The sequence below is a fragment of the Prionailurus bengalensis genome, chromosome B4, assembly GCF_016509475.1.
Source record: "Prionailurus bengalensis isolate Pbe53 chromosome B4, Fcat_Pben_1.1_paternal_pri, whole genome shotgun sequence".
Classification (NCBI taxonomy): domain Eukaryota; kingdom Metazoa; phylum Chordata; class Mammalia; order Carnivora; family Felidae; genus Prionailurus; species Prionailurus bengalensis.
The window spans coordinates 38,659,515-38,683,673 of NC_057358.1; the positions used below are offsets into that span (position 1 = coordinate 38,659,515).

Sequence of the window (24,159 nt, forward strand, 5' to 3'; positions counted from 1 at the left end):
TGATGAAGGTGGTGTGATGATGATGAAGGTAGTGGTGATAATGATGAAAGTGGTGGTGATGATGGTAGTGATGAAGATGATGAAGGCATTGGTGATGATTATGATGATGTTGATGGTGTGATGATGAAGGTTGTGGTGATGATGATGATAAAGATGGTGGTGATGTTGATGATGATGGCAATCATGAAGGTGGTGGTGATGGTAGTGGTGATGAAGATGATGAAGGTGGTGGTGATGATGATTACCACCAGATATTTAGCTAATGACATAGTCACACACAGGTGGACATGTCCTCCTGGAATGCTCAGCGTAGTGGGGAGTGGAAGCAATAATGGCACAACTAAATATACTTTGACAAGCCATGGGAAGTGCTTAAAAGGTGGAGTGAGGGTGTGAGGAAAGGAGACAGGGGCACCTGGATGGCTTAGTTGGTGGAGTGTTTGACTTCGGCTCAGGTCATGATCTCATGGTTTGTGAGTTCAAGCCCCACATTGGGGTTCACTGCTATCTGTGGAAAGCCCACTTCAGATCCTCTGTCTCCCTCTCTTTGCCCTTCCCCAACTTGTGCTCTCTCAAAAATAAATAAAACATTTAAAAAAAGATCTGGAAATAAAGTATCCACAATTAACAATCAGGTGGCCTTGGCTGTGGTCCCATACCAGCCCTTACTGACTATGCCACTAGGTAAGACACTTCCACCCTTCCAAATCTCAGTTTCCTCAGCATAAAATGTGGCTCATCTCCCCTGCCTATCTCACAAATAAGACAATGCATAAAAGTAGACATGTTGACAAAACAGCCCTCGGCAATGTGAGTGAGGGGTACTGCTGCTCTGGGAGAAGCCCCCACCACAGGATGGACGTCCACTGGCTCCAAAGAAGCTGCCCACTTGGGGATGGGCTTGGGGTTGGAAGCAAGCCAGACAGGGCACCTCTACCTGCTTTTTCTACCTTTCTTTTTCTCTTTCAGTGTCCCTGGAAGTCAGAGTGAAGAGTAAGTGGCCTCAGAGGTCTACGTGCATATTTGCTCCCAGAAGCATCTGAGCATCAAGAATAAGGAAAAGCGGGGCGCCTGGGTGGCGCAGTTGGTTAGGCGTCCGACTTCGGCCAGGTCACGATCTCGCGGTCCGTGAGTTCGAGCCCCGCGTCGGGCTCTGGGCGGATGGCTTGGAGCCTGGAGCCTGTTTCCGATTCTGTGTCTCCCTCTCTGCCCCGCCCCTGTTCATGCTCTGTCTCTCTCTGTCCCAAAAATAAATAAATGTTGAAAAAAAATTTAAAAAAAAAAATAAAAAAAAGAATAAGGAAAAGCAGCAGGAAGTGAAAGGAGGGAACTGGTCAACCAGATGTAGAACGAAAGCACAGGCTGTATTTTCAGAAGGTTTTGACAGCAAAGGCTTCATAGACCCTTCCTGGCACAGGAGCTCGGGTCTCTGTGAACAATTAAAGCTGGGAAGTGTTTTAAATGGAAGTTTGACAGGGAGAATTTTGAGTCCAAAACTGAAACACACATGCACGTCCACACACATGCACACAAATATGCAATGATTAGAAAAGAAAACAGAATGTGAATGAGGTAAGGAAATGACAGGGCCAATGGAGAAAGAAGGCAGGGGGGAAGGTCACAGAGTATGCAGAAAAGTGAAGCTCCCTTCATTTCCCCCCTGTCTTCAGCTTATAATATTTATTATTCCTAAGGACCAGTAATAGGAAGGAAAAAGGAAAAACTGCATGTATCATTGTCCCAGAGTTAAGTACAACTCCAAAAGATAAATTAAGAGAGAAGGCTTGCTCACAAAAATGGTGACTTAATTTGGTTTCCTTGATATAAAATAAAGAACTTTATAGCAATTCAGGGACTTTTCCAGTTATTTATAAAATCATAGTTTTTAATAGAAGCTGACTGTCCTCTCTCCAACAAATTTCTTCTCTAGTCTATCAACCCTACTGACTGCTTATCCACTTTAGAACACAATTAGTATTCCCATTCACTTTCACTCTGCTTCCACCCAAGTATGTACATGTGTGCACATGTGAGCAAGTGTGTGAATACACATGCAGCATATTTTTTAAAGGCTTTGCAGCCAGAAAAAAAAAATGGCCACCGCAACAGCCCTAAAATGAAGCATTTTTTTGAAAAAAGCTTTTGATTTGGGAAATTCTCGAGCACTATTGACACTCTGTAATACCCTTGGCTTAGCACGACTGTGTTCATTTTTGGTTTTGTCACCAAAGGCTATGTACCAGCAGCAGAGAGCAGTGGCCTCTGCCAAAGTCTGTATTGGAACTGATGGCACAGAATTTGTTATTTACTTGATTTCCTGTTTCCTTTACTCAACCATAAGCTCCATGAGAGCAAAGATAGGGTCTATTTTGCTCACCACTGTATACTTCGCACATAGCATAATATCTTGCACATAGGAGGCACTCAATAATGGATTTTATGGCAGGACTCATATTTAACTTATTTTTGGATCTTCACAGAACTCAAAACAATGTCTGGTACAAAGTAAGCCATCGGTGAATGTTTGTTGAATGAATATATTCAATGCTGAGTTGGTGAAAGGCCAACTATTATTGCAGAAACTTGGATCCCCAACTGTATCCCTCTCTGAGCTATTTAGAAAAGGAATTCAGGATGACTGGGTCCAAGCTTTGACTGATGAGCTCATCAACATCTCCAGAGTCACTTCCCCTTTTTGTATTGTGTATTTCATACTTACTGTCCTCAGGGTCTCCTGGATAAGCAAATCTATTCACTTTTTCCCTGGCTTTCATACTTAGGGGTCTGGTTGCCTCTACCTTTATGTGGCCTTTATGTGAATGGAGCAACATGTCAAAAAAGAAGAGAGGGCAGAGGACTGGCTTGCCTCTTTCAGTGGGCAATGAGCCACCCCTTTGGGGACTCCAACTCAATAATGTGCTGTCTAACAACCACAAAAAATGTTATCTTTGAAGTAATTAAATATGAGTCATTGAAAGGAATCTGTCAAGCACAGGCCCTATTCCTGCTTATAAAGGAGTTCAACTATTGGAGACTCCATACCACACTTTAATTTCCCTTCAGAGCCCAAATAGTCATGTCCTTGAAAAACCAAGTGCATTCAGCCTACTCAACAGAGAGCACAGTACCTACAGCCACGCTTCATCTCTCCTGCTCGACCCCTCTCGTCCTCTCTCTCTTTCCTCCACTGATCTACATCGTCTCTTCAGTTCCTTTCTATAGACACACACCAGGGTGGGGCAGCCCCAGAAGACGATGTCCTGTCCTAGGGACCTGCTCTGCATAGTCCTCCTCCCACTTGGATGTAGGGTAAGGAAGGAACATGTCCTCCAAGATTCAAGGGGAATGAGTGAAACTGATTCCAGGCTTCCTCACCCAGGGCCACTCCTTGAAAAAACAACGGGCTCAGAGCCAGCTCTGGAGGAGTGCAAGACAAATGAACACATAATGAATGAAGAAATACAGGATAACTTACCTCCTAAGAATCCCTCTGCCATCCATATATTTGCCTATCACAGAGCCAGATCTCTGTTTCCAGTTTGCCTTGGAAGCAGCTGTGTTTGCCTTGGCTGCCTTATCTTTCTGCAGAAACACAGAATGCCCTCAGATCCATGCCTGCTGATATGTCCCAATATTTGAGCAGAAAGGGCTCAACTTTCCCACCTCACAGGTCAGGCTCTAAACAAATTTCTGAAGTAAGACGCAATGTTCACATGCTCCCTGTTAACATTCACCCACTCTTTCCTTTTGTTATTGTCTCTTGCCAGGATCCCTACATCTCCCACCCCAAAATCTAAGGGAATGAATCTATACACAGTTTAGAGCCTGGGGTCCATCTTGTTACCCTTCACAGGAGTACTAACAGTTTGCAAGATGACAATAAGAAGAGATAATGTGGAATGCATAGGAAAATATTTACGCATGGAAATGTCTGTACATCTTTAAATCACACTCATCTGTGTGCCTCTAACTCTTTACTTCCAAAGCCCCAGGAATGAGAAAGGGACTGGCCCAGAAGATCGATTAGCCCAGCGCCCTTGTGGGGGAGGGGAGGAGTCAGGGCTTGCAACCCTGTTGGCAATTCTCCCTAGCAAATGTCTTCCAGAACATGAGGGGGAGTTAGATCACAAGGAAGAATCTCTCATCAACCATCCCCACGATTTCCAGTGATTCTTAATGAGAGAAGGAGGGGCTGCAGTGCTCCCAGGGTCCCTGAAGGTATGGCTATAATGATTCCAAATTAATCTTTAATTATTATTCAGCATGAACGTGATTTTATCCCTCTTTTTTCTATTCCCCGCTAGGGGTTGTTAATTCCATTCCCTTTTCAAAGCAAAATGAGTTTGGCAGGTGGAGAGACGTGAGGTCAAAGGATTAGGGGGACATTTGGTTGGAAGTTTCATAATAAATTCAGTGTTACTTCTAAAACAATTATAACCATTATCATCCTCAAACAAACATGTGTAGGCTTAAGCCTTGCTCGAATAGTACACAGAGGTAGGCGGTTGAGAAGTTTGCTGCCAGTCAGTGACAGAAAAGATACAGTGGTGTAACCAGGTCTCCCAGGGATTTGCAGTTATAAACCAGGTCGGACCTAATTCACTGCAAACCGGCTGCCTTGTGCTGACCACATTTAGGCCACTGTCCAGCTAAGGGCCCACAGCATATGACCCTCCTCTTTCCAAGAGTTTTTTTTTTTTTCCCTCAAAAGTATCTATAATATGGAAAAAAAGATAGGCATTCCCTTTCCTCATGTGATAGTTGGGGTCATGGTTCAAGGAAATTAATGACTTGCCCAGGGACATACGAGAAATTCATGGTGTGATAAATCCTGATCATTAGAACATTGCATCAATGAATTCTTCCCTCTTTTTCCTTCCCTTCAGAGCATCCAATGACTCCTATCTAAAAGGGAAGATGAGTAGGAGAACACAGAATCCTGGATTTTGTTTAATGTGGCTCAAAATGATGACCTGTAAATAAATATAGGATTCTGTGCTATTAGGGAAAGTGTGTACTGTAGAGCTCAGGTCTGGAGGAGCAGGGTCCCCACAGGATAAAAAATGGGTACTTAAAATCAGCTATGTTAATAGTCAAATGTACATTTTTAATTTGTTCCATGATTGTGGAAAAATGCAAATTTCATCAAATGATAAAAATTTTAATGAAAGAAAAAAAAAAACTTGTGAGTGTTTTGGTTAAAAGTGATCATGACATTTCAACTGCACTGCCTCCTGGATGGAGCTACCATGTCCATGTCCAAGAAATCTGTGACCCTCCCAAGCATCGTAGTCTTTTCATGCCAAGAAGAAAGTGTGTTACTTCACGGAAAACTAACACACTGCTACTCAGAAGGCCCCCTCGAATTTTTTATTATTTTCAAAAAATCCATGCCATTTTCTGCTTCTACAGAAAGGGTGAGCCAGACTGCAAGGACATTCTTGGGCCTGTCCCAGCATGGTCTCTGGCGGCCAGGGGACCCAAACCCCGTCGGGAAAGGGAACACAGGGCAATTACCTGAAAACAGATGTCCCGTTCATCCCGAAGGTGTTTGTTCCTTTCCCTGAAAACAGAAAAGGGGAATCTATTCAGACATGGTATTTGCAGTCGAGAAATCCAAGAGCAGCCACTTTGCCAGTGAGAGGAGTGCTGAGAAAGGCTTTATGTGGAAGGCCCAGGGAGTGCGTGGAATCTCTTTCCCAAGGGGGGGGGGGGTGATGGAGGGTAGTTTGTGTGTAAATCAGTTGGAGGCAGGGGTGGGGGGACATAGAATGACTGTGACACCCACCGCCCTTCAGGATCATGCACTGGTCTGTCCTGCCACTAGGGGGAGCCTCCCCCAGAGGGTGACCAGCAGTTCCAGCTGCACCTGTGAGCTTGCTATTGGGCGCGCTCTCTCTCTGAACCATTCATTTCATGCATGCATGCAGTACTCCCACAAATGTCCCCTGAGCACCCACTATATGCTAAGTGAAGTCCTAGCTCTCAAGGTTTACACAAATAGATAAAAGAAAAAGTTTCTGTCCTTGGGGAATTGGTGTTTTAGTGCAGGGTTCATTGCTCTCAAGAAAGATAAAGCAGGGATGTGGAATAAAGAGTGCCAGGGGTGCAGTGGTATTTCAGGAGGCCGGTCAGGGAGGGGCATCTGTGCAGAGGCTTGCAGGAGCGGAGGGGCACTATGCCAGCAGTTGAGGGAAGAGCAGCACAGGCAGTGGAGACAGCAAAGGCTAAGCCTGGAGTCAGGCTCAAACAGGGGTGTGCTAGGAACACAGAGGAGGGCATAAGAGTGCTCAGAGGAGAGCCGCTAGGAAATGAAGTCAGAGGGGCACCCGGGTGGCTCAGTCTGTTGAGTGTCTGACTCTTAATCTCAGCTCAGGTCATGATCTCACAGTTTGTGGGTTCGAGCCCCACGTCAGGCTCTGTGCTGACAGTATGGAGCCTGCTTGAAATTCTCTCTCTCCCTCTCTCTCTGCCACTCCCCCCATCAAGATAAATAAATAAACATTTTTTTAAAAAAGCAAATGAGGTCAGAGAAAGGTGAGGGGACAAATGGAGACCTGCTCATTCATAGTCTTGTGGGCCATTGTAGGAACTTGGGATTTTACTCCAGATGAGATATGAAGCCGTGGGGGTTGGGGGAGTAGCAGAGGAGTGTCCTGATCTGACTCAAGTTTTCAAAGGAGCCCTATAGATGCTGTGCTAAGAATACATTGCTGGAGACAAGGGTGGCACCCTGAGAACTGGCCACTCTTTCAAGCAACATGGAGGTCCCTGGTTCCCCTTTCAGTGCAATTGAGGCAGAAGGAGCCTGACTGGAGGGTCAAGAATGTGAGGAAAGGAAGTGGAGATGGAATACAAGTGTAAACAATTCTTTTGAAAGGTTTTGAAAGCCATTAAAGAAATGCAAAGTAGCTGGATGCGTAAGTGGTGACAGGAGCTACTGGGTAAGAAATGCTATAGGACATTGGTTGGTCTCCCCAAAAGAGAAACAACCAGCCATGGAGGAGAGACAATACCCGCTGGACCAGCCCTTGAGGAAGGTCTCATTCTAGTGCACATTTGGGAGAGCCAGGCACATGGGGCGTTCAGCCACCACGACAGAGAAGGCAGGAGGTAGGCATGGATTGGCACAGGGGACATGCTCATGTGATGGTTCTGCCTGTCTCCATGATAGTAGCAAAGCCTGAGAATGGCAAAGGGAGAGTTTCCTTCCAGAAGGCCCCTCGCTCTATGCTGGCAGAGAGGTTAGCAGCCCTGCACCCGGGTGAGGACATGGGGGCCCCGGGAAGCCCCATCTCCATCAGGGAGTTCACTGTGGTGTTTCCTGCTTCGTGCAGTCATCTCCAGGCAGAAGCTTCGGCAGTCAAAGAGATGCTACACCCTCTAAATAAATGTCCACCTTAATTCACACTAATGCCCTGTCGTGATGGTCACTCATATATATATCATCTCACTCTCAAGAGAAGCCTGTGAGGCAGGCATGAGAAAACTAACATTCCATCTGGTTAAGTCAATTGCCCAAGGTCACACAAAGTAATAAGGGTAGTGCTGGGTCTTGACCCAGATCCGGCCCCAAAGTCCATGTTCCCAACTGAGCCCCCTGAAATTGTTTCCTTTTGCTGCTACTTGCCCCTAGGAGGGCAGTCCCTTCCTCACACTGTCATATCCCAGCCATTGCCATGATGGGGGCAGACCCCCATCCTCCCCCCCAACTTCCAACTTGACATCCCTTGCCTCGGCATTATCTCTGTCCTTGATTCCCATTTCCCCACTGCTGTCTGTCACTACCCGATGATTTCACTGTGGAGGAAAAATCTGCCATGGGGGCCTTCCTTGCTACGGATGGACTTTGACCTGCTGCAGAATCTAAGCTTGTATGCATGTGATAGCACAGAAAGACTTTGGGCATGTAATTCTGCACAAATGCCAGTCTCCATCAAAAAGACCCATGCGTTTGTAGAGATCTGCCTTGTCATTCTCTTCTGCTCATTCGCTTTGAATCTGTCCTTTTCTTCTAAGTACAACAGAAAAAAAGGGGAAAAATCAAAATTTGTCCTTGTACACCCTGTTCTCTTCTTTTCACTAAAGCCTTCTAAGATTCAAGACCTGCTCTCAAATGGATTAGAACTTGGTCATGTCAGAACCCCCTTCCATCTCCCCAGCCTTTGCAGTCCTGTTTGAATCATGTATTGAGGGAAGTAAATCTGAAATGCATTCAGTTCTGAGCGCTTTTCAATTTGGTAGCATCACAGATGCCAGACACGGTGACCTCACCTTGCTTTCAAATAAAACAAAACAAGTCAGAGTGTACCTGATTTAAGACAACTGCACTCTAAAAACCAGAACCTGGGGAGCCTGGGTGGCTCAGTCGGTTAAGCGGACGACTCTTGATTTTGGCTCAGGTCATGATCTCATGGTTTGTGAGTTCGAGCTCCACATTGGGCTCTGTGCGGACAGCGTGGAGCCTGCTTGGGATTCTTCTCTCTCTCTCCCTCCAGCACTCTATCTCTCTCAAAATAAATGAAATAGCTTAAACAAAAATAAAAAGCAGAACCCAAAGTGCTCGTGCCCCATCACCATTCCCAAGAGGTGTTTGGCAGACAGAAGGCACTGTAACTTGGAAACCTCACATGCAAAAGTGAAAATCCCATCTTTCCACACGCAGGTTTTGTTTTGGGTTTGGTTTTGGCACATTCCAGACCAATGAGCTTTGAATTTACAGTAAGTTTTAGCAAGTGGAGGAAACTCTAAACTCCTTTGCTCTGTTTATGCTCTGTTTGTGACTCATTTGCTCATTCAACAGACATTAGGAGACTATGGCAGAATCAAGAGAATCAGCCAGATACAGATCTCAATTCTGACTCCTGGAGTGTCTGTCTCCTTTGGTAAATTGCTTCACTTCTCTGCTATCATTTTCCTTCTCTGTTAATTCCCCTATCAGGAACTGCCCTCCTTTGTTTAATTTTGTTGAAGATGAAAGGCATACCAGGGGCACCTGGGTGGCTCAGTTGGTTGAGCGTCTTGACTTCGGCTTAGATCATGTCTCAAGTTCATGGGTTTGAGCCCCACATGTGGAGCCTACTTGATTCTCTGTCTCCCTTTCTCTCTGCCTCTCCCCAGCTTGCGCTCTCTCTCCCTCAAAAATAAACATCAATTTTTTTTTTTTTTAAAGAGAAAGGGATACTATATCTTCCACTGGGTAGATGCTCAAGAAATTCAGTTCCGCTCCTACCTAAGCAAGTACCACATAAGGTGCTGTGGGAGATGCCACAAAGAATGAGGCAGAGCCTACCTGCAGATGTACAAACTGGAGAGGGATGTGGGTGTGTGTGTGAATGGACCAAACATAATATGCTGGGGATCAGGGGAATGAGGGCACTCTCTCAGCAGCTGTGATCATCCAGAACGTAGGCAGGGAAGACTTTCAGCCTAGCTCCTCCAACCCAAGGAATGTGGGATATGCTCTCAGAACACATCTGGTGCTGACACACCTCAGGAGATCCAGCTGTTTCAGAAGCCCCGACTTCTCACGCTGCAGACTCTCCGTCACACGGTATACTTCCCTGAAGAAGAGGCCAACACAGACTTATGAGCTTCTATAGCAGGGATTTAAGCCACCACGGTGTGAGGGGCTGTGTTGTAGTTGGATGTCCAGGGCACCCAGGACCAGCAGGTAGCACCCCACCCTGGGGTCAGAGGGATATGCCTCCCATGATGAGCACCTGCTGTGTACAGGTGGTTACAGCTATGATCTCACTTCATCATCACAGACTCCCGATTTGGAAGGTGAGATTACCCCTATTTTATAGACACAGACAGAGAACCAGTAACTCTCCCCATGTCCCATAGACAATCCATGGCTGAGTAGATTAGGACCCCCTACTCCCAAACCCATGAACAGGGCTTCATAATAATCACTTGGCCTTCCCAGGCTCCAGGTGACCCTGTCCTACCCAGAACCAATACTCTCCAGCCCAAGCCTGCAAGTGAGAGCAGAACTTGTATTTTTCCTGTAGCTGGTTTCATTTGTTTCCAGGAGCTACAGAAGAATCCTTTCCCCTTCCCCATCCTCCCCTATAAGTCTCCAATCTGTTCTTAGATCTCTGTAATTTCCTCTGTTGGTCATTCATTTCTTTAACTTAGGAGTTCTCATCTCTAGCCATAAAGCAGAGATCAAATGTATCAATTATAATCAGATACTTAGATCACAGTGTGAACACGTCAATCATGTCAATCACCCTTTGAGTAAGGGGAGGGAGGAGCTGAGAGGTAGTGGAGGTGTCTGGAGACCAACTCAGATGGTGAGGTAGGAACTGCCTGGTTTGTCTGCATCTCTAAATGCAACCCAGTGCCCAGCATGAAGGTGTCGTCAACAAAAAGCAGTAAGAAACAGGGGGCCCTGGGTGGCTCAGTTGGTTAAGCGTCCAACTCTTCGTTTCAGCTCAGGTCATGATCTCACAGTTCGTGGGTTCAAGCCCTACATCAGGCTCCATACTGACAGCTTGGAGCCTGGAGCCTGCTTGGGATTCTCTGTCTCCCTCTCTCTCTGCCCCTCCCTCGCTTGTGCACTCTTCATGCTCTCTTTCTTTCAAAATAAATACATAAACAACAACAACAACAACAACAAACGAATAGCAGTAAGAAACAAAAGGAGAGAGGGCAGAGAGTGGGGGAGGAAAGAAGGAGGCAGGGATGGAGGAAGGAAGAAAGGAAGGGAGGGGTGAGTCGGGGAGGTATTCAACACCACCCGGGGAAGAAAGAAAAAAAAGGAAAGCAGAATTGGGTGACACTGGAAAATAAGCCTTGCTGAACTTCGCAACTTTGCCTCCATCCTTCCCTCTGGGCTCTTCGCTGTGCTTTTAGAAATGTTTAAATCACCCCTAAGGTTACTGCAAAAGGCCCAAAGTTCCACATTTCCAAACCACAGCATAGTTGCTAGTGTAGGGAGCATCTTATAGTCTCACAAAATGCGTCCATTTCCATAGGCTGTCCAGACTACCCCGATTGTGCACACACCGGGCTGGGCGGGGACAGTCACCCCTCTGCCGCACCCTCAATGTCATTACTGAGCTGGCAAAAACAGCACCTGCTTGCTCGGTCCATAAGGCTTGAGCCCACCTCACAAGAGATTCCTTAAAAGGTATCTATGTGGTTCTTCCCCCTTTATGGAATAATTATAAAGTCAATTTACAACAATAACAGACCGAATCAAATTCTAAGTTCACCTCAGACAATCCTAATTAAGCAATAAAACTTCTCTAGCTCCTGCAGAGATGCCAATTCCTAACACTTTATTACCAATTATATTTAATTTCAACTTGAGGGAAAACAATGTATTTCCCATTATCCAAACCGGGTCCCCAAATCCCTGTCTAGGATTCTGCTGTGATGAGCAGTATGTGAGCACAGCTGTTTGCTGCTGCGGTGCCCTGTGAGCCACGATGGCTTTGTGGATCCTCTGTCCCAGCCCTGGGTTCTGATTCTCAACCAGGAGCAGACGACTCTACCCCTGCTAAGGGAAATCACTCCCTGGACACCTGACATCTGTGTTCTCACAGAACATTTGATTTAGGAGCGATTCCTAAGAAATAAGGCATTCCAGGTCTTTGCACTGTAGACACAACAGAGTTGACTGCTGGACACACACACACACACACACACACACACATTACATATTGATGAAATATGTCTACCTATTTGTCTAATAAACATGCATCTATTTAGATACACACACATTGTCAGATTTTTTCTGTGTTCACAAAAAGGAAGGCATCTAACCTAGACATTCTAAAGGTCTGTACTTGGTACTATGTGGACTGAAAGAGAAAGAAATTACCATTTTTCATAGGAGTGACTGGTGACAGGTTTATGGCTGTCTTTAGGGAACTGCTGTTGGCTTTATTTTCTGGAGAGGGATGAGAGAGGGAGCATCTCCAAAATATATCGCCAAGTGAAAACACAGGCAAATGCAGAACAGTGTGTAAATGAAAAGTGTGTGTGTGTGCTTGTATATGCATAGAACACTCTGGAAGGATCCACAAGAAACCCTGAGGGGTGGCCTCTGGGTCTTTGCAGACCTCTTGCTGAGTATAGATCCTTTTGTGTCTCGTCATAAACTACCCACCCCAAATAAAAATTCATTAACAAAATAAACAGGTGCTGCTTTCCAGCTGACCTTCATCTTTATGTTATCTCTCCTGCTTGATTGTTCTTTCTTTATCTTATTTTAAAATCAAGTTCTCCCTCCTTGAGCATCTTTGGAGAACAGAAAAATTAATTTTGCCCATTTAGAATTCTAGCTGATAAGTGACTAAGTCTTTTTATCTCCCAGTACCGTCCTCTCCTTTCCCAGCTGCTCTGGTGCAGCATCAGACAGCAAGACATTGTGAGTTGGGGGGGAAGCACATGATATGGGGAGAACTCGGCTCTGTCCCTGTTTTCTGGCGCTAGCTAGCTGTGTGGCTTTGTGTCACTGCATCTCTCTGAGCCTCAAGTTCTTCATTTATAAAATGAAGAGGTGGATTAGAGCACTCACCTGCTATCAGTACTGCAGATCTGGGACTCTGTTCTACAGGGAACCAGCTAAGGCTCTCACTGCCCTCTCTCCTGACCTCCCCAGACAGGACACACTCTCCTGGGCTCCAGCATGCTTTCCAGCTGCATAAGGCATTGTGCGCTTTTTGAAAACAAGTCATGAAGTTCTTGAAATCATTTATCTCTTCCTCCTGACCCTCTTTTTCAGTTCCCAGCCTCCAGAGATTGTCTCTGGCTTGGTTAATTAAGATAAGACTTCAGAAAGATTTTAATCCTCATGCTGTGATTTGATACCCTGGCACTGGGTGCTTATTTCCATTTGCTGTTCTAATGCTGGTGCCTTCAGATGTTTGTTGTTTTAAAACTTGATTCAATTTTAAGAGCCTGAGTCCTTAATTCTGTTTGTAAAGTTAAATGCCTGTGCCTTGTTGGCCTGCTCTCAATGAGGAGGAACTGATTTTGCTCATTTACAATGAAATACACTGTCCTCCCCTGGTCACCCAAGAATTGGAGTGAAGGGGTTTGTCTTAAGTCAGCTGCTCAGAATACATTTTCTTTTTAACTGGAGAAATCTCGGGTCACCTGGGTGGCTCAGTCCATTAAGCATCCGACTTTGGCTCAGCTCATGATCTCATAGTTTGTGAGTTCGAGTCCCACGTCGGGCTCTGTGTTGACAGCTCAGAGCCTGGAGCCTGCTTCAGATTCTGTGTCTCCTCTCTCTGCCCCTACCCTGCTCATTCTCTGTCTCTGTCTCTCAAAAATAAATAAACATTAAAAAAAATAAAATCAATAAATAAAAAAACTAGAGAAGTCTTTTTAGGGTAAAACTCCACATGCAAACACATTTCCTCTCTTTCACCCTGGCAAATCAGTCCAAAACAGTACAGGACAGCACACACAGGACAGACAGCAGAACAATTTGATTTAGGCCAACGGACCCAAATTTTGCCATCATTCAGACGGAGTGAGGGCTTTCCCTTTTGAACAAGGACAGTTAACGTATGTAACACTCAGGCACTGGTAAGTAATACTGCCCTTTCCTCTGAAATCACACTGTTTAAATACCTGGCACAGGACCAGGCACACGTTACCTTCTGCAGAATGAATGAAGGGAATGAACGAATGCATGAATGAGTGATGAGTGAATGATGGCCAGTCCCATTCCTGAGTACATATTTTCTGGCCGGTTCATGATTCACTGTGTAAAGTCAGCAAGATGTGTCTAGCACGGAGTGTTGCGCTAGAGAGTTACTGAAAACCTCTGACTCTTAGCTTCCTCGTCCATAACTTAGAGTTGATAATAACAGTACCTGCCACATCAGGATGCTGTAAAGTTCATATGAAACAATGTCAAATTGTTGACATAGGTGAGATATGTTGAATGTACAACATGGTACCTGGGGCAGAGCCGTCTGCAATAAATTTTTGACAAATGAGTAAGTAAACAAATATAAATGTGTGAACAAATAAGTGGGATTCCTGTCCCTGGGCACGCCAAAGAGTGCATTTGTTCTCAGAACCTAACACTCCCAAGACGACTGTTGGCAGCTCCTCAGCCCCAGCCTGCAGACCCAGCTCTTGATTCTTCCTTACGTGTGCTTCTGCCTAGCAGGCTGAGTCCACTGGTCACACACCAAGAGCAGGTCACTGGCAAACCAGGCCCTGAGAGATGTGGGGCTCACCACACTGTGTCCACACAGAGGGACACTGGTAGGAGAGAGTAGGCAGACTGCAGTGAAGATTCCAGGGTACTGTCATATACTCCATCAGATTAAATCTCAGAAGCCTACCTGCTTCACTCTCGTCCTGGGTCTCTAACCTATGACAGTCACGTGTGGTCTGTCCACACACTCAGCCTTTTCTCAGTGACCGCCCTGTATTTGTTGGGTGGATAACACATCTTTTGAATCACATGATACATTTCCCAAGAACAGGGTTGTAGATTTCCTGTCAATCCTAGATTCTGCTTGCTACAGTGCTGGTCTGCTTGATGGCCTCGGGATCCTAGAAGAGATTTCAGGGACCAAGGAGCCCTTGAGCCCCACGTTCTAGGCAAGGCGACAGGGTCTCCAAGGGAGGAGACGATGTCATGCTCACAGCAGGGGGTGAGGCTGGACAGCAGGGACAGGAACCCATGAGGGCCAGACTCACATCTCCTTCTCCTGGTGGAGTTGGTGGGCCTCTTGCTGGAGGCTCTCCAGCTGTTTCCGGGCATCCTGCAGCTCCCGGGAGGTCCGCTCCAGCTCCCGGGCCAGCTCCTGGTTTGTGACTCTCAGCTTGGTGTTCTCAGCCTTGGTTTCATGCTCATCATTTTGCAGGGTGGTGCACTGGCCTTCCAGCTGGAAAGGAAGGTGGGGGAGCAGGAGGGAATGATGAACAACCCCCATCCCATCTGGCTCCGCCCCAGTCTCCCCTCACTTTCTCCACCTGTGGGCAGGAGCCCTCACTGCCAGCCCTCGCTGCCCTTGGGACTCGACAGGCTTTGTCCTGCTCCTTAAGTCACACAGATGCACTTTTGGAGGCAGGGAGGAATGGCCAGAGCACATCTCATCTCTCCCCTGTCTCCACAGGGCTACTGAACAGTCCAGAGGGAACAGCACCATTCACAAAGACTGCTGGGAAAGGGAGGTCAACAATCCATCTGTGTCCCCAATCCCGGTGACAATAATGATGCCATTAGCATCTCATCCATAGTCTTGAGAGCCAACCTAAATCCCTCTTGTCCTTTCAGCCAATTGTCCCCCTTGGCCCTGATGGACCTGGGAAGCAGCTAGTGGCAGCTAACTGTCCTTCCTAATTTTGAATTCTGACAGCAAATCTGTGTATCCCCTTTTCTTTGCTCCGCTAAATAAATCCATTCCTTTAATCTAGAGAAATGTTGTGTGGTGGCCAGAAACCCTGGAAATTCTTAGGAAACAGCTAAAACAGGTCAGACCAAACACATACCTTTTTTTTTTTTTCATGTCCCAAAAGGAACTAAAAAAACCTGCATTTGTATAACTGCAGCATTTCTTGGCTGGTGATTCTGCTTTGCAAAGCTTCTAACCCTCTCACCAGAGGAGGAATCAAACCAAGGCAAATATATCATAATAAATTTAGTTTTATAAATGTGGCCAGTGAGGGGAAGAGGAGGCAGCAACAAGGAATTTTGTGTGATTCTCAAGAGGCTCCTGTGTAATCAGGCAAGCATGCAGTAATTAAATCGAGTGGTAATCATTCGTTTGAGGGATAAGTCTAATTGGTAAGAACTTAATGCATAATAGTGAGGGGGAGAAAGAGTAGAAGCAAGGGATAGCTGTGGAAGGGTAATGGGAAGGCAGCTGGCAGTTCCTCCAGTGGAAATTATCGTGTTGCAAGAGAAAGAAACCAAGGGGCGCATGGGTGACTCTTGGTTTCAGCTCAGGTCATGATCTCATGGTTTCATGAGTTCGAGCCCCACACTGGGCTCTGTGCTGACAGCTCAGAGCCTGCTTGGGATTCTCTCGATCCCTCTCTCTCTCTCTCTCTCTCTGCCCCTCCCCTGCTCAGACTGTCTCTGTCTCTCTCAAAAATAAACTTAAAAAAAAAAAAGAATTTATTAAAAAAAGAAAGAAAGAAACCAGAATGCATACATAGGTCAGGGAGCAGCAGGAGAGGGACAGTCTCTAGCCTCAGCATGGGGTAGCCTCAAGCATATTTTACTGTGTTGCTGAAAATAGCCCTCTCTATACAAATGGATGCGGTGTGTCTGGGTCTGTCCAGGGCTGGATTACTTCCAGAGCCAGACAAAACAAAACGGGAGGCCAAGTGACATTCTGGCCTTCTCTCCCCCACGAGCCCTCACCTTGGGGAGGAGTCTATGATTGTGAAGTTTGCCTAGGTAATCAATCTTCCTGAGGTCATTAGGCAGCCATGGTGGCTGGACACCACCCTACACAGTGTACTGCCCAGACCGCCTCGTGGGGGCTCAAGTGCATCAGAGGAACATCTGGTGTCTGCATCCATCCTGTGGGGTGATGGGCATAGCCACAAAAAAAAAAAAAAAAAAAAGGCTAAGGAACCTCTTCCGGGCACACAGGAAAACAGGGGATGGGCAAATTGATCTTTGAAGAGTCTCTTCCAGCTGGAGGCATCCATGGCCATCCCAGTGGGAAGACATCACTGCAGCCTCCCACAAAGCATTAGTGACTCCGTCCTTTGTACCTCAGCACCCCCCTCTCCTCTTACCAGGATGCAGGAAACAAATTAATGTTTGGCATTCTGGCGGCTCCTGGGTGTAATTAGGTTGACAATGTCTTCAGATGCCTCGAGGGAGAACTCTTGGCAACTTTTCCCAACTAAACACCTGGCGCTGGAGAGGTAAAGGCTTTATCCTGAGATCACCTGTGGTTTCAAAATGCTATCTTTTGTACAGCTAAATGGTTCTCCTCCAATTAAAAACAGACAAACAAACAAACCCAAATCCTTGAGTGAATAGCAGGGAAAGTGGGCAAGAGCCGGGGAGTGGGGAGGAGGATGGAGAGAGGAACCAGGTGCTCCAAGGCCGTGGCAAAGGCACACCTGCTGCTGCTTCTGGATGAGCTGCTCCAGCTCCTGCTCCTTGGATAACAGCTTCTGCTCCAGCTCCTGACTGCGGGCCTGAAACCTCTCCATGTCCTGCCGGGCCAGAGAGAAGGACGCGTGAGGCCCCAGGGCACTTGGGATGGAGATTTGTCCCCCACCTTGCACCTGCTCAACAGCAGGGCCTCCCCATCCTTTTGGATTGTAGGGCCCTTCCCACAACATTCCAGGGCTTCGGTGCCCTGCCTGGCTGGTCAGGGAGGCCCACTGGGACGGAGACAGAGCAAGTGCTCATAAGGGGTCATGCCAACTCCCCAACTCCCACCATGTGTGACCATGACCAATGACTGTGCACCGCTCCCCCAGAGAGAGACAGTGTTGGTTAGTGGTGGAGTACTGAACATAGAGAATCTCACACCTCCATCTCTTTATCTCTAAATTGGGGGGGGGGGGGAGTATCCTTCTAATGTGGATATTCTGTTCCACGTTGGGTACAGTCATTTGTTCCCTCACACTACCCCTTGCTCGGGAAACACAGGGCATTACTTCTTCCCCTTGAGGGTCTAGGTCCTCACCGTGTCCCACCATGATTGAGGTGTCCCAGCCTTGCTCTTGTGATAGCTCTGCCTCTGTGATCCACAGCCCCTCCCCTCCCACCCTAGAACTGGTCTTCCCCACTCAGGAAGCTGCTGACGCAGTGAGAAAGGGCTTGGGGTGGGGTAAAGAGAAAACTGTGTGGGCTGTCTGGACGCCTGACACTCTCACAGAGCCTGGTCTGGTACAAGGTCCCTCATCTGGGCGTCAGGAGACTGGGGCTCCAGCCCTGGTCTTACCTAGCTGACTTGACTTCATTCATCTATCATTGTTTCTTTGTTCACAGGACAGAAACAAAAATATGCAGGCCACCTACAGCTCTTCCCTCCCCTGAAGGCAGAAATGAGGTGTGAAACTTCCAGGGAGAGAAGAAACCATTATAATGTGCATAGAGCTCATGACAGGAGCCCCTGGGGTTCCACCTGCCTTGGAGGACAGCCTGGAATGCTGGACACTAGAGGGGCTATGAGGCTGGGTATGATGGTGGCACCAGGGTGTTGGGAGCACACAACCACTCTCAGGACACAGGCCTTTGGACACCTCCGTTCCAAGGCTCAGAATTATTTCCTGGACTCATCTTTTGTAGACACTACCTGGTCCTCAGCCTGTTCTCAGGTAGGTACATGGAGCTCAGGGACAGCCTGTGATCGCCCTCACATCAACCACAGGCAACGATAGGGGGAAGATCTGACCGGGAAGCTCCTGCTGTCAACACCTTCACCGGGGAACCTGCTTCGTTCAGCTTGGCTGTCACTCACAGAGTAGGTGCCCCATGAACAGTGCCGGGGAGGCGGGTAGCTCCACAAGTCCAGCACGGATGCTGCCATCCCCATGGTGGGCCTGCAGAGTGCCTTATAGCCCCGGCCAGCACAGAGCATCGAGGGGGGGCGTCTATTTTCCTTGAGCCGGAGTGTGCCAGTCATTAAGTATTTCCCTCGTGGTCAAACAGACTGCTACGTGTAGAGCCAGAAGGCCCAGCCCTTCTCATGCTGTCATAAACTGTCACACCACTGTCCTCACGTTGTGACAAGGCAAAAGCCTGTGTCTGCAAAGCCAAGCACATTTTAACAGTTTCTGTGTTTGTGCAAAAGTGGAAAACCTAGGCACTGGGCCTGAAAGGCCTGGGTTACTAGAAGGGGAAGGAGGGAGTGGAATGGGGGGTGAAGGGTACAGTGGTGTGGTCATATACCCTTACATGATCCTAATGTGTCCTTGAAATTTTTCCTCCCACCTCTTCCCATTCCCAGTTCCCACACCTTGGCCCACCTTTTGCTTCTGGAAGCAGGCCTCTTTTTTTAGCTAGGACCTCTGACCTGTAGTCATGGCCCAGCAGTAGATCATTTGGGGTAAAGGGAGTGACTCTCCTACTGCAGGAAAAAAAAAGGCTACTGTTCTCAGAAAACTATTTTAGGGTATGCTGGGTGAAAAGTGTGTGAGTTCTGTCTGCCTTATACTCATCCAACTATGCTGAAGGGCAGGGGACAGGCAGACTGTTTTAAAGCTCTAAGAAAGAATGGGTACAGGGGGAGTCTGGAAATACAGACAAGCCTTCAGAGGGCTCTAGTTGGAGAATATGATGGGCTTTTTCTGGAAAGCATTCAGACTTCATCTCCTTTTGAATGGTATCTGTGATAATAAATAGATCCTCGGTGTAGATAATCCAAATCAGCATATAAATAAAAACTGGTTCAAACCAACCTGCATTAAGGAGGAGGGAAGGGTTGTGGCAATAGCCCAGGTTCTGTTCTGAGAGGCAGCGCAAGATGTGGTCCCTCTGCTATATTCCCAGAAGTCCTATGTTGAAACTTAACCCCCAAGGTGATGATCCCATGGACGCACTTGCCTCCCCGCCCCGTGAGGATGCAGCGAGAGGGCCACAGCCAGAACCAGGGAGTGGGCTCTCGCCAGAGCCTGACCACACTGGCCCCCTGATTTTGGATGTCCAGCCACCAGGACTGTGAGAAATAAATGTCTGTTGTTTATAAGCCACCCAGTTCATGGGATTGTTGTAACGGCAGCCTAAAGCTACCATTCAAGATCAATGACTTTTCTGTTGAGAACTCACCAAGTGGATAATGAAAAAATGGGTAAGAGAGAGTTTCCTGTAGCTTTGTTTTATAAATATGCTCCCAAAAGGACCCTGCTTAGTTTGGAAGAGGAGAGAATTTCACCAATTCTGACCTCCCAAGACAAACAGCAGGCTAGAGGCTGCTAGGAGGCTAGATGCCAGAGTCGGAACGAGGTATATGAGCTCTACATTTTCTCCCATGGGGTCCGAGAAGGGTGGGATTTGACTTGTCTTGGTTATTAAGTTTTCTAGGTGTCTAAGGGAAAGGATGGGAAGCATAGGCTCTAATGATGGTCCCCCTAGAGGAGCTGCTGGGCATGGAGTAGAATGGACTGCATTTGGGTGGGCCTGCCTTCCAGGTCTGGGACCAGCCAGTATCAGACCCGGTCTCCAAGCTGCTGTAACTGGTAAGCACATGCACCTTCATCCTTTCGTCATTAGTTCATTCATTCATTGATTCAATAAGTATTTACTGAGTACCAACCGTATTCCAAGCATGGCTGAGGGGCTGTGGATACAGTAACAAGTAAAGATAAAGATCCCTGCTCTCAGGGAGACTGGGTGGCTCAGTTAAGTATCTGACTCTTGGTTTCAGCTCAGGTCATGATCTCACGTTTGTGGGTTCGAGTTCCATGACGAGCTCTGTGGTAACGGTGCAAAGCCTGCCTGGGATTCTCTGTCTCCCTCTCTCTCTGCCCCTCCCCTGCTCATACACTCTCTCTCTCAAATAAATAAATAAACATTTTTTTTAAAGATCCCTGCTCTTGCAGTGCTTACATGATAGTAGGAGGAGACAGACCATAATCAACAAAAATAAACAAGGAAATTAAATGTCATGTCTGAAGGTGACAAATGTCTTGAAAAATATAAATAAAGCAGCAGAGAGACAGGGAATCCACAGTGCCACAGGTGGGGGCACTGCAATCTTAAAATGGGAGAGGTAGTCAGAGTAGGCGATATTTCCACCTGGTGCTCAGAGCCAAGCCATGGTGTGGACTCTTACTTTCAGGAGAAACTGCTCCTTCTCATGCTTGATTTGTTGTTCCATCTCCTCATAGAGATGCTGGATTTCTTCATCATAAGCAGCAATTTTCCTGCAGAGGTGGCAGAAAGAGAGTCTGCGAAGGTCTACACCAAAATTCATTTATCCCCCAGAGTATTTATCCTCTGGAGCTTGGGCACCAGAATCCCAACAGGAGCTTGGGGCTGTGGGGACGACTGCGTAGGTCAGGTGGGACCAGTTCCTCAGGATTAGCTGACCATAGAGGCCCAGCAGGACCTCGTCCTCCTCCTAGATGAGGAAGCCATCAGTCCCAGATGACCCACACGTTCCTCAGTGAAGCTTCCTTGGCTCTATCTTCCTTAATTCTGCTTTATTTCCACAACAAGCCCCTTGGCCTCTGCTGAACGCACCTCCTTATTATCCGCTGGTCCCTACACCTATAGACAGTATAAGTTGTGTTGTGTGGGCTTCTTTCCTATTTGGGCTCCTGGTTTATCTCCTTCCCACTGTGGATGCTTTCTCTCTACCTGGCTCCATCAGCCCTGTCTAAAGTATACTGTCATAGGGTTCTCCTGAAATTGTGTGCTTAAGTCTATGTGATCCACATTTCTCATCAGATGACAAAAGATTCCATGACAATGACAATCATGGAAACCATGCCCCCTACAAAGGAAGTGGGGGCCACACTTGGCCAGTGCTCATGCCATCTCAGGCCCACGGCCCCAGGCAGACAGTATGAGAAGGGGCAGGCTGGTTAAAGGTGGGCAGTGATAATGAGACATCCCTCCTCCTCCCTGCCAGCATCTTCTCCCTACACTTGAAGAGCCCCACAAGACAGGAAGGAAAAACCTGGGTACTCTGCTCCTATATAGAGACCAAGACAAATATGGCTATGGGAACAAATATGGCTATGGCTATAGGTCATCTCTGGTGTTGTTCCTCCTTCTCTCCCCAAATAGATCCTTCTTTGAATGCCTCCCCACCCCCAGCCCCCACCTCCAAATTCAAACAGGAAGGATCAGGTATTAGCATTTGAACTGAGATGGAAGTTATCACTCCAATGTATTCCCATTTCCAGGGCATTGAACAGTTACCCCTCTTCCCTGACCTGCAGCTAAGGGCTCTCTCTCTCTCTCTCTGAGTCCCTCCCATTCTTCTTCCTCACCTGTTAAGGGAAATCCAAGTTCAGGAGCAGGCTGATGTCTTGGCTCCCAAGGCTGTTTGAACACACACATACTGCAGATTTTGGCACTTGCCATTTTAAACTGAAATGGTGATAAGCACTTTCTGTCCTTTACACAAGTAAGGAGACTTTAATAATTGAGGAAATAGCTCCAGTTTTCAATTCTGAGAGGTACTAGGGAGATTTATGAACAAAAGATTAAGGATGGGAATGTATATATTACTCTGAAACCTTCGTTTCAACGCCTACCACCTTATATCCACTTGGGACTCCAATCCAGTGCCAGCCTTCCCTGCTGCACCAAAAGATGTCCCTTCCTCACTTGCTACCTGCTGGGGTACCTTTAAACCACATGACTATGACTCAAAGGAGCCATTTTGACTGACATCCTTCTAGATCTGTAGAAACCATAAAACTGACCCAGACAAGGAACTGGTGTAAGTCTCCACGGCCAACGTCACTTATATCAGGCCAGAAGCCTCTAGGTTCCCTCTCCCGGCCATACCCCTAAGACCAGAAATCCTTTGAGTGAGTATGGCAATGGTCATACTTTTGCTGAGCACAAAAGGTGACAGCTCTCCAAGACTTCCATGAGCTGGAGCCTGTGTTTACCATCCTGGGTGTAGGAAATGTCTTGCTGGCTAACAGTAAGAAATCCCTTCTTGGTAAATGACAGATGTTTTGGTTATGAGCTGGTTATGAGCTAACCCATAATAAATACAAGGAAATATAGAGGGAAATGAGGAGCACAGGCACTGGCTGTTGAATAGGAACAGTTCAAGGACAGAAAGTTCAAGGACAGAAAGAAAGTCTTCACTTGGTCCCTGCAATTATCTTCCTATGCTTGAAGAAATTCAGGTGCTAGATAACTTTAGACAGTGACTCCAACTACATAAATACTGAAGACCTAATAAAGTGAGATGGGAGAAATTTAAAAACTGATTTTCTCTGATAAAGTAATACTAATTACAGTCATCCATAGAAGCTGTTTACCATTGTGCTTAATAACCAATTCTACACTATCATTAACTGCATTACGTTAACTTTGCTCTAAGTTTTATTTGATTAAATTAATAAACTGTTTTTCATGCCCACATGTCAGTTCACTCGTCATGAAGTAAGTAATTTTGCAGACTGCTAAAAAACAAATGGGGGGAAGGCAGAGGTAGCTGCTGAATGGTGCCTACTTCTAGCCCTCGTTGACAAAGGCTGGGTCCACTGCAGAGAAGCCCAGGGGTTCCAGGTGGGCCTCAATGCATCTAGGTCCAGCTCAACCAGACTTATCTGTGAAACCAACCCTCTGGAAATGCTTTAGAATACAGCTGGCATCCTAGGGGACCCGGGCCAGGCCCAAAGGCTTTCAGAAGATGAATCCCACAAAGACTGACTCATTTTTTTTTAATGTTTATTTATTTTGAGAGACAGAGAAAGAGAATGGGGGAGAGGCAGAAAGAGAGGGAGACAGAGGATCCAAAGTAGGCTCCGTGCTGATAGCAGAGAGCCCGATGCAGGGCTCGAACTCACAAACCGTGAGATCTCGACCTGACCTGAAGTTGGACGCTTTATAGACTGAGCCACCCAGGTGCCCCAAGAACTGACTGATTCATGACCAGCCTGGGTCAGACACACGAGCCCTAGGAATGGGGAGCATCATGGTGCTGTTCACATCATTCATAGCATTAAACCAGCTCAGGGCTCAGAAGACCTGTTCATATTCTCAGTGTGACCTTGAGCATTCTGACCTCGTTATGCCCCAGAGGAGCACCCGCCCGGAGTGCCTCATAGCACCGGCATGACAAACAAACAAGAGAGCTGGCATGAAAAGCATTTGGAACTGCAAAGCCCTAAATAAATATAAGGGATTATTTATTATTGTAATTACTGTCATGGCTGTGGAGGGCAAGGGCCATTGCTCCCCAAGGGGGAGGAAGGTCTTAGTTTCAAGGATAAAAGTGCTGCTGGGTTTGGTAAAGGTGAGAAGCAATCAGGAAGATGAAGAGCAGAAAGCTTCGTCCATAAAAGCGCCTGTCAGATCAATCCATTAGAGACACAGGCTGTGTGTGAGCAGGAGCCACTGAGCCCGAAGCCTGCGTCTGCGGAGAGCTCTGCAGTGGCCGTGAGAACAGTAACAGGGAGAGACACTCTAAAAAGGCCTGCACATGTGGCATGTGCTGTTCCAGCGGGCACACCATATTCCTCCACCAAAGGAAAGAGGCAACCAATTACGTCTGCTTATTA

At 47.0% G+C, this 24,159-nt stretch overlaps 1 protein-coding gene across 1 annotated transcript in view; it reads right to left on the bottom strand.

Annotated features, from left to right (window-relative positions):
- CRACR2A (calcium release activated channel regulator 2A) overlaps positions 1–24,159 on the bottom strand; it is a 74,226-nt gene that overhangs the window by 24,704 nt on the left and 25,363 nt on the right. The window contains exons 5-10 of the mRNA XM_043561959.1: positions 20,739–20,829; positions 17,074–17,169; positions 14,686–14,873; positions 9,492–9,563; positions 5,518–5,563; positions 3,476–3,582 (exon numbers count right to left, since the gene is read on the bottom strand). Coding sequence (XP_043417894.1) covers positions 3,476–3,582; positions 5,518–5,563; positions 9,492–9,563; positions 14,686–14,873; positions 17,074–17,169; positions 20,739–20,829 — 600 coding nt within the window. The remainder of the gene's footprint in view (positions 1–3,475; positions 3,583–5,517; positions 5,564–9,491; positions 9,564–14,685; positions 14,874–17,073; positions 17,170–20,738; positions 20,830–24,159) is intronic.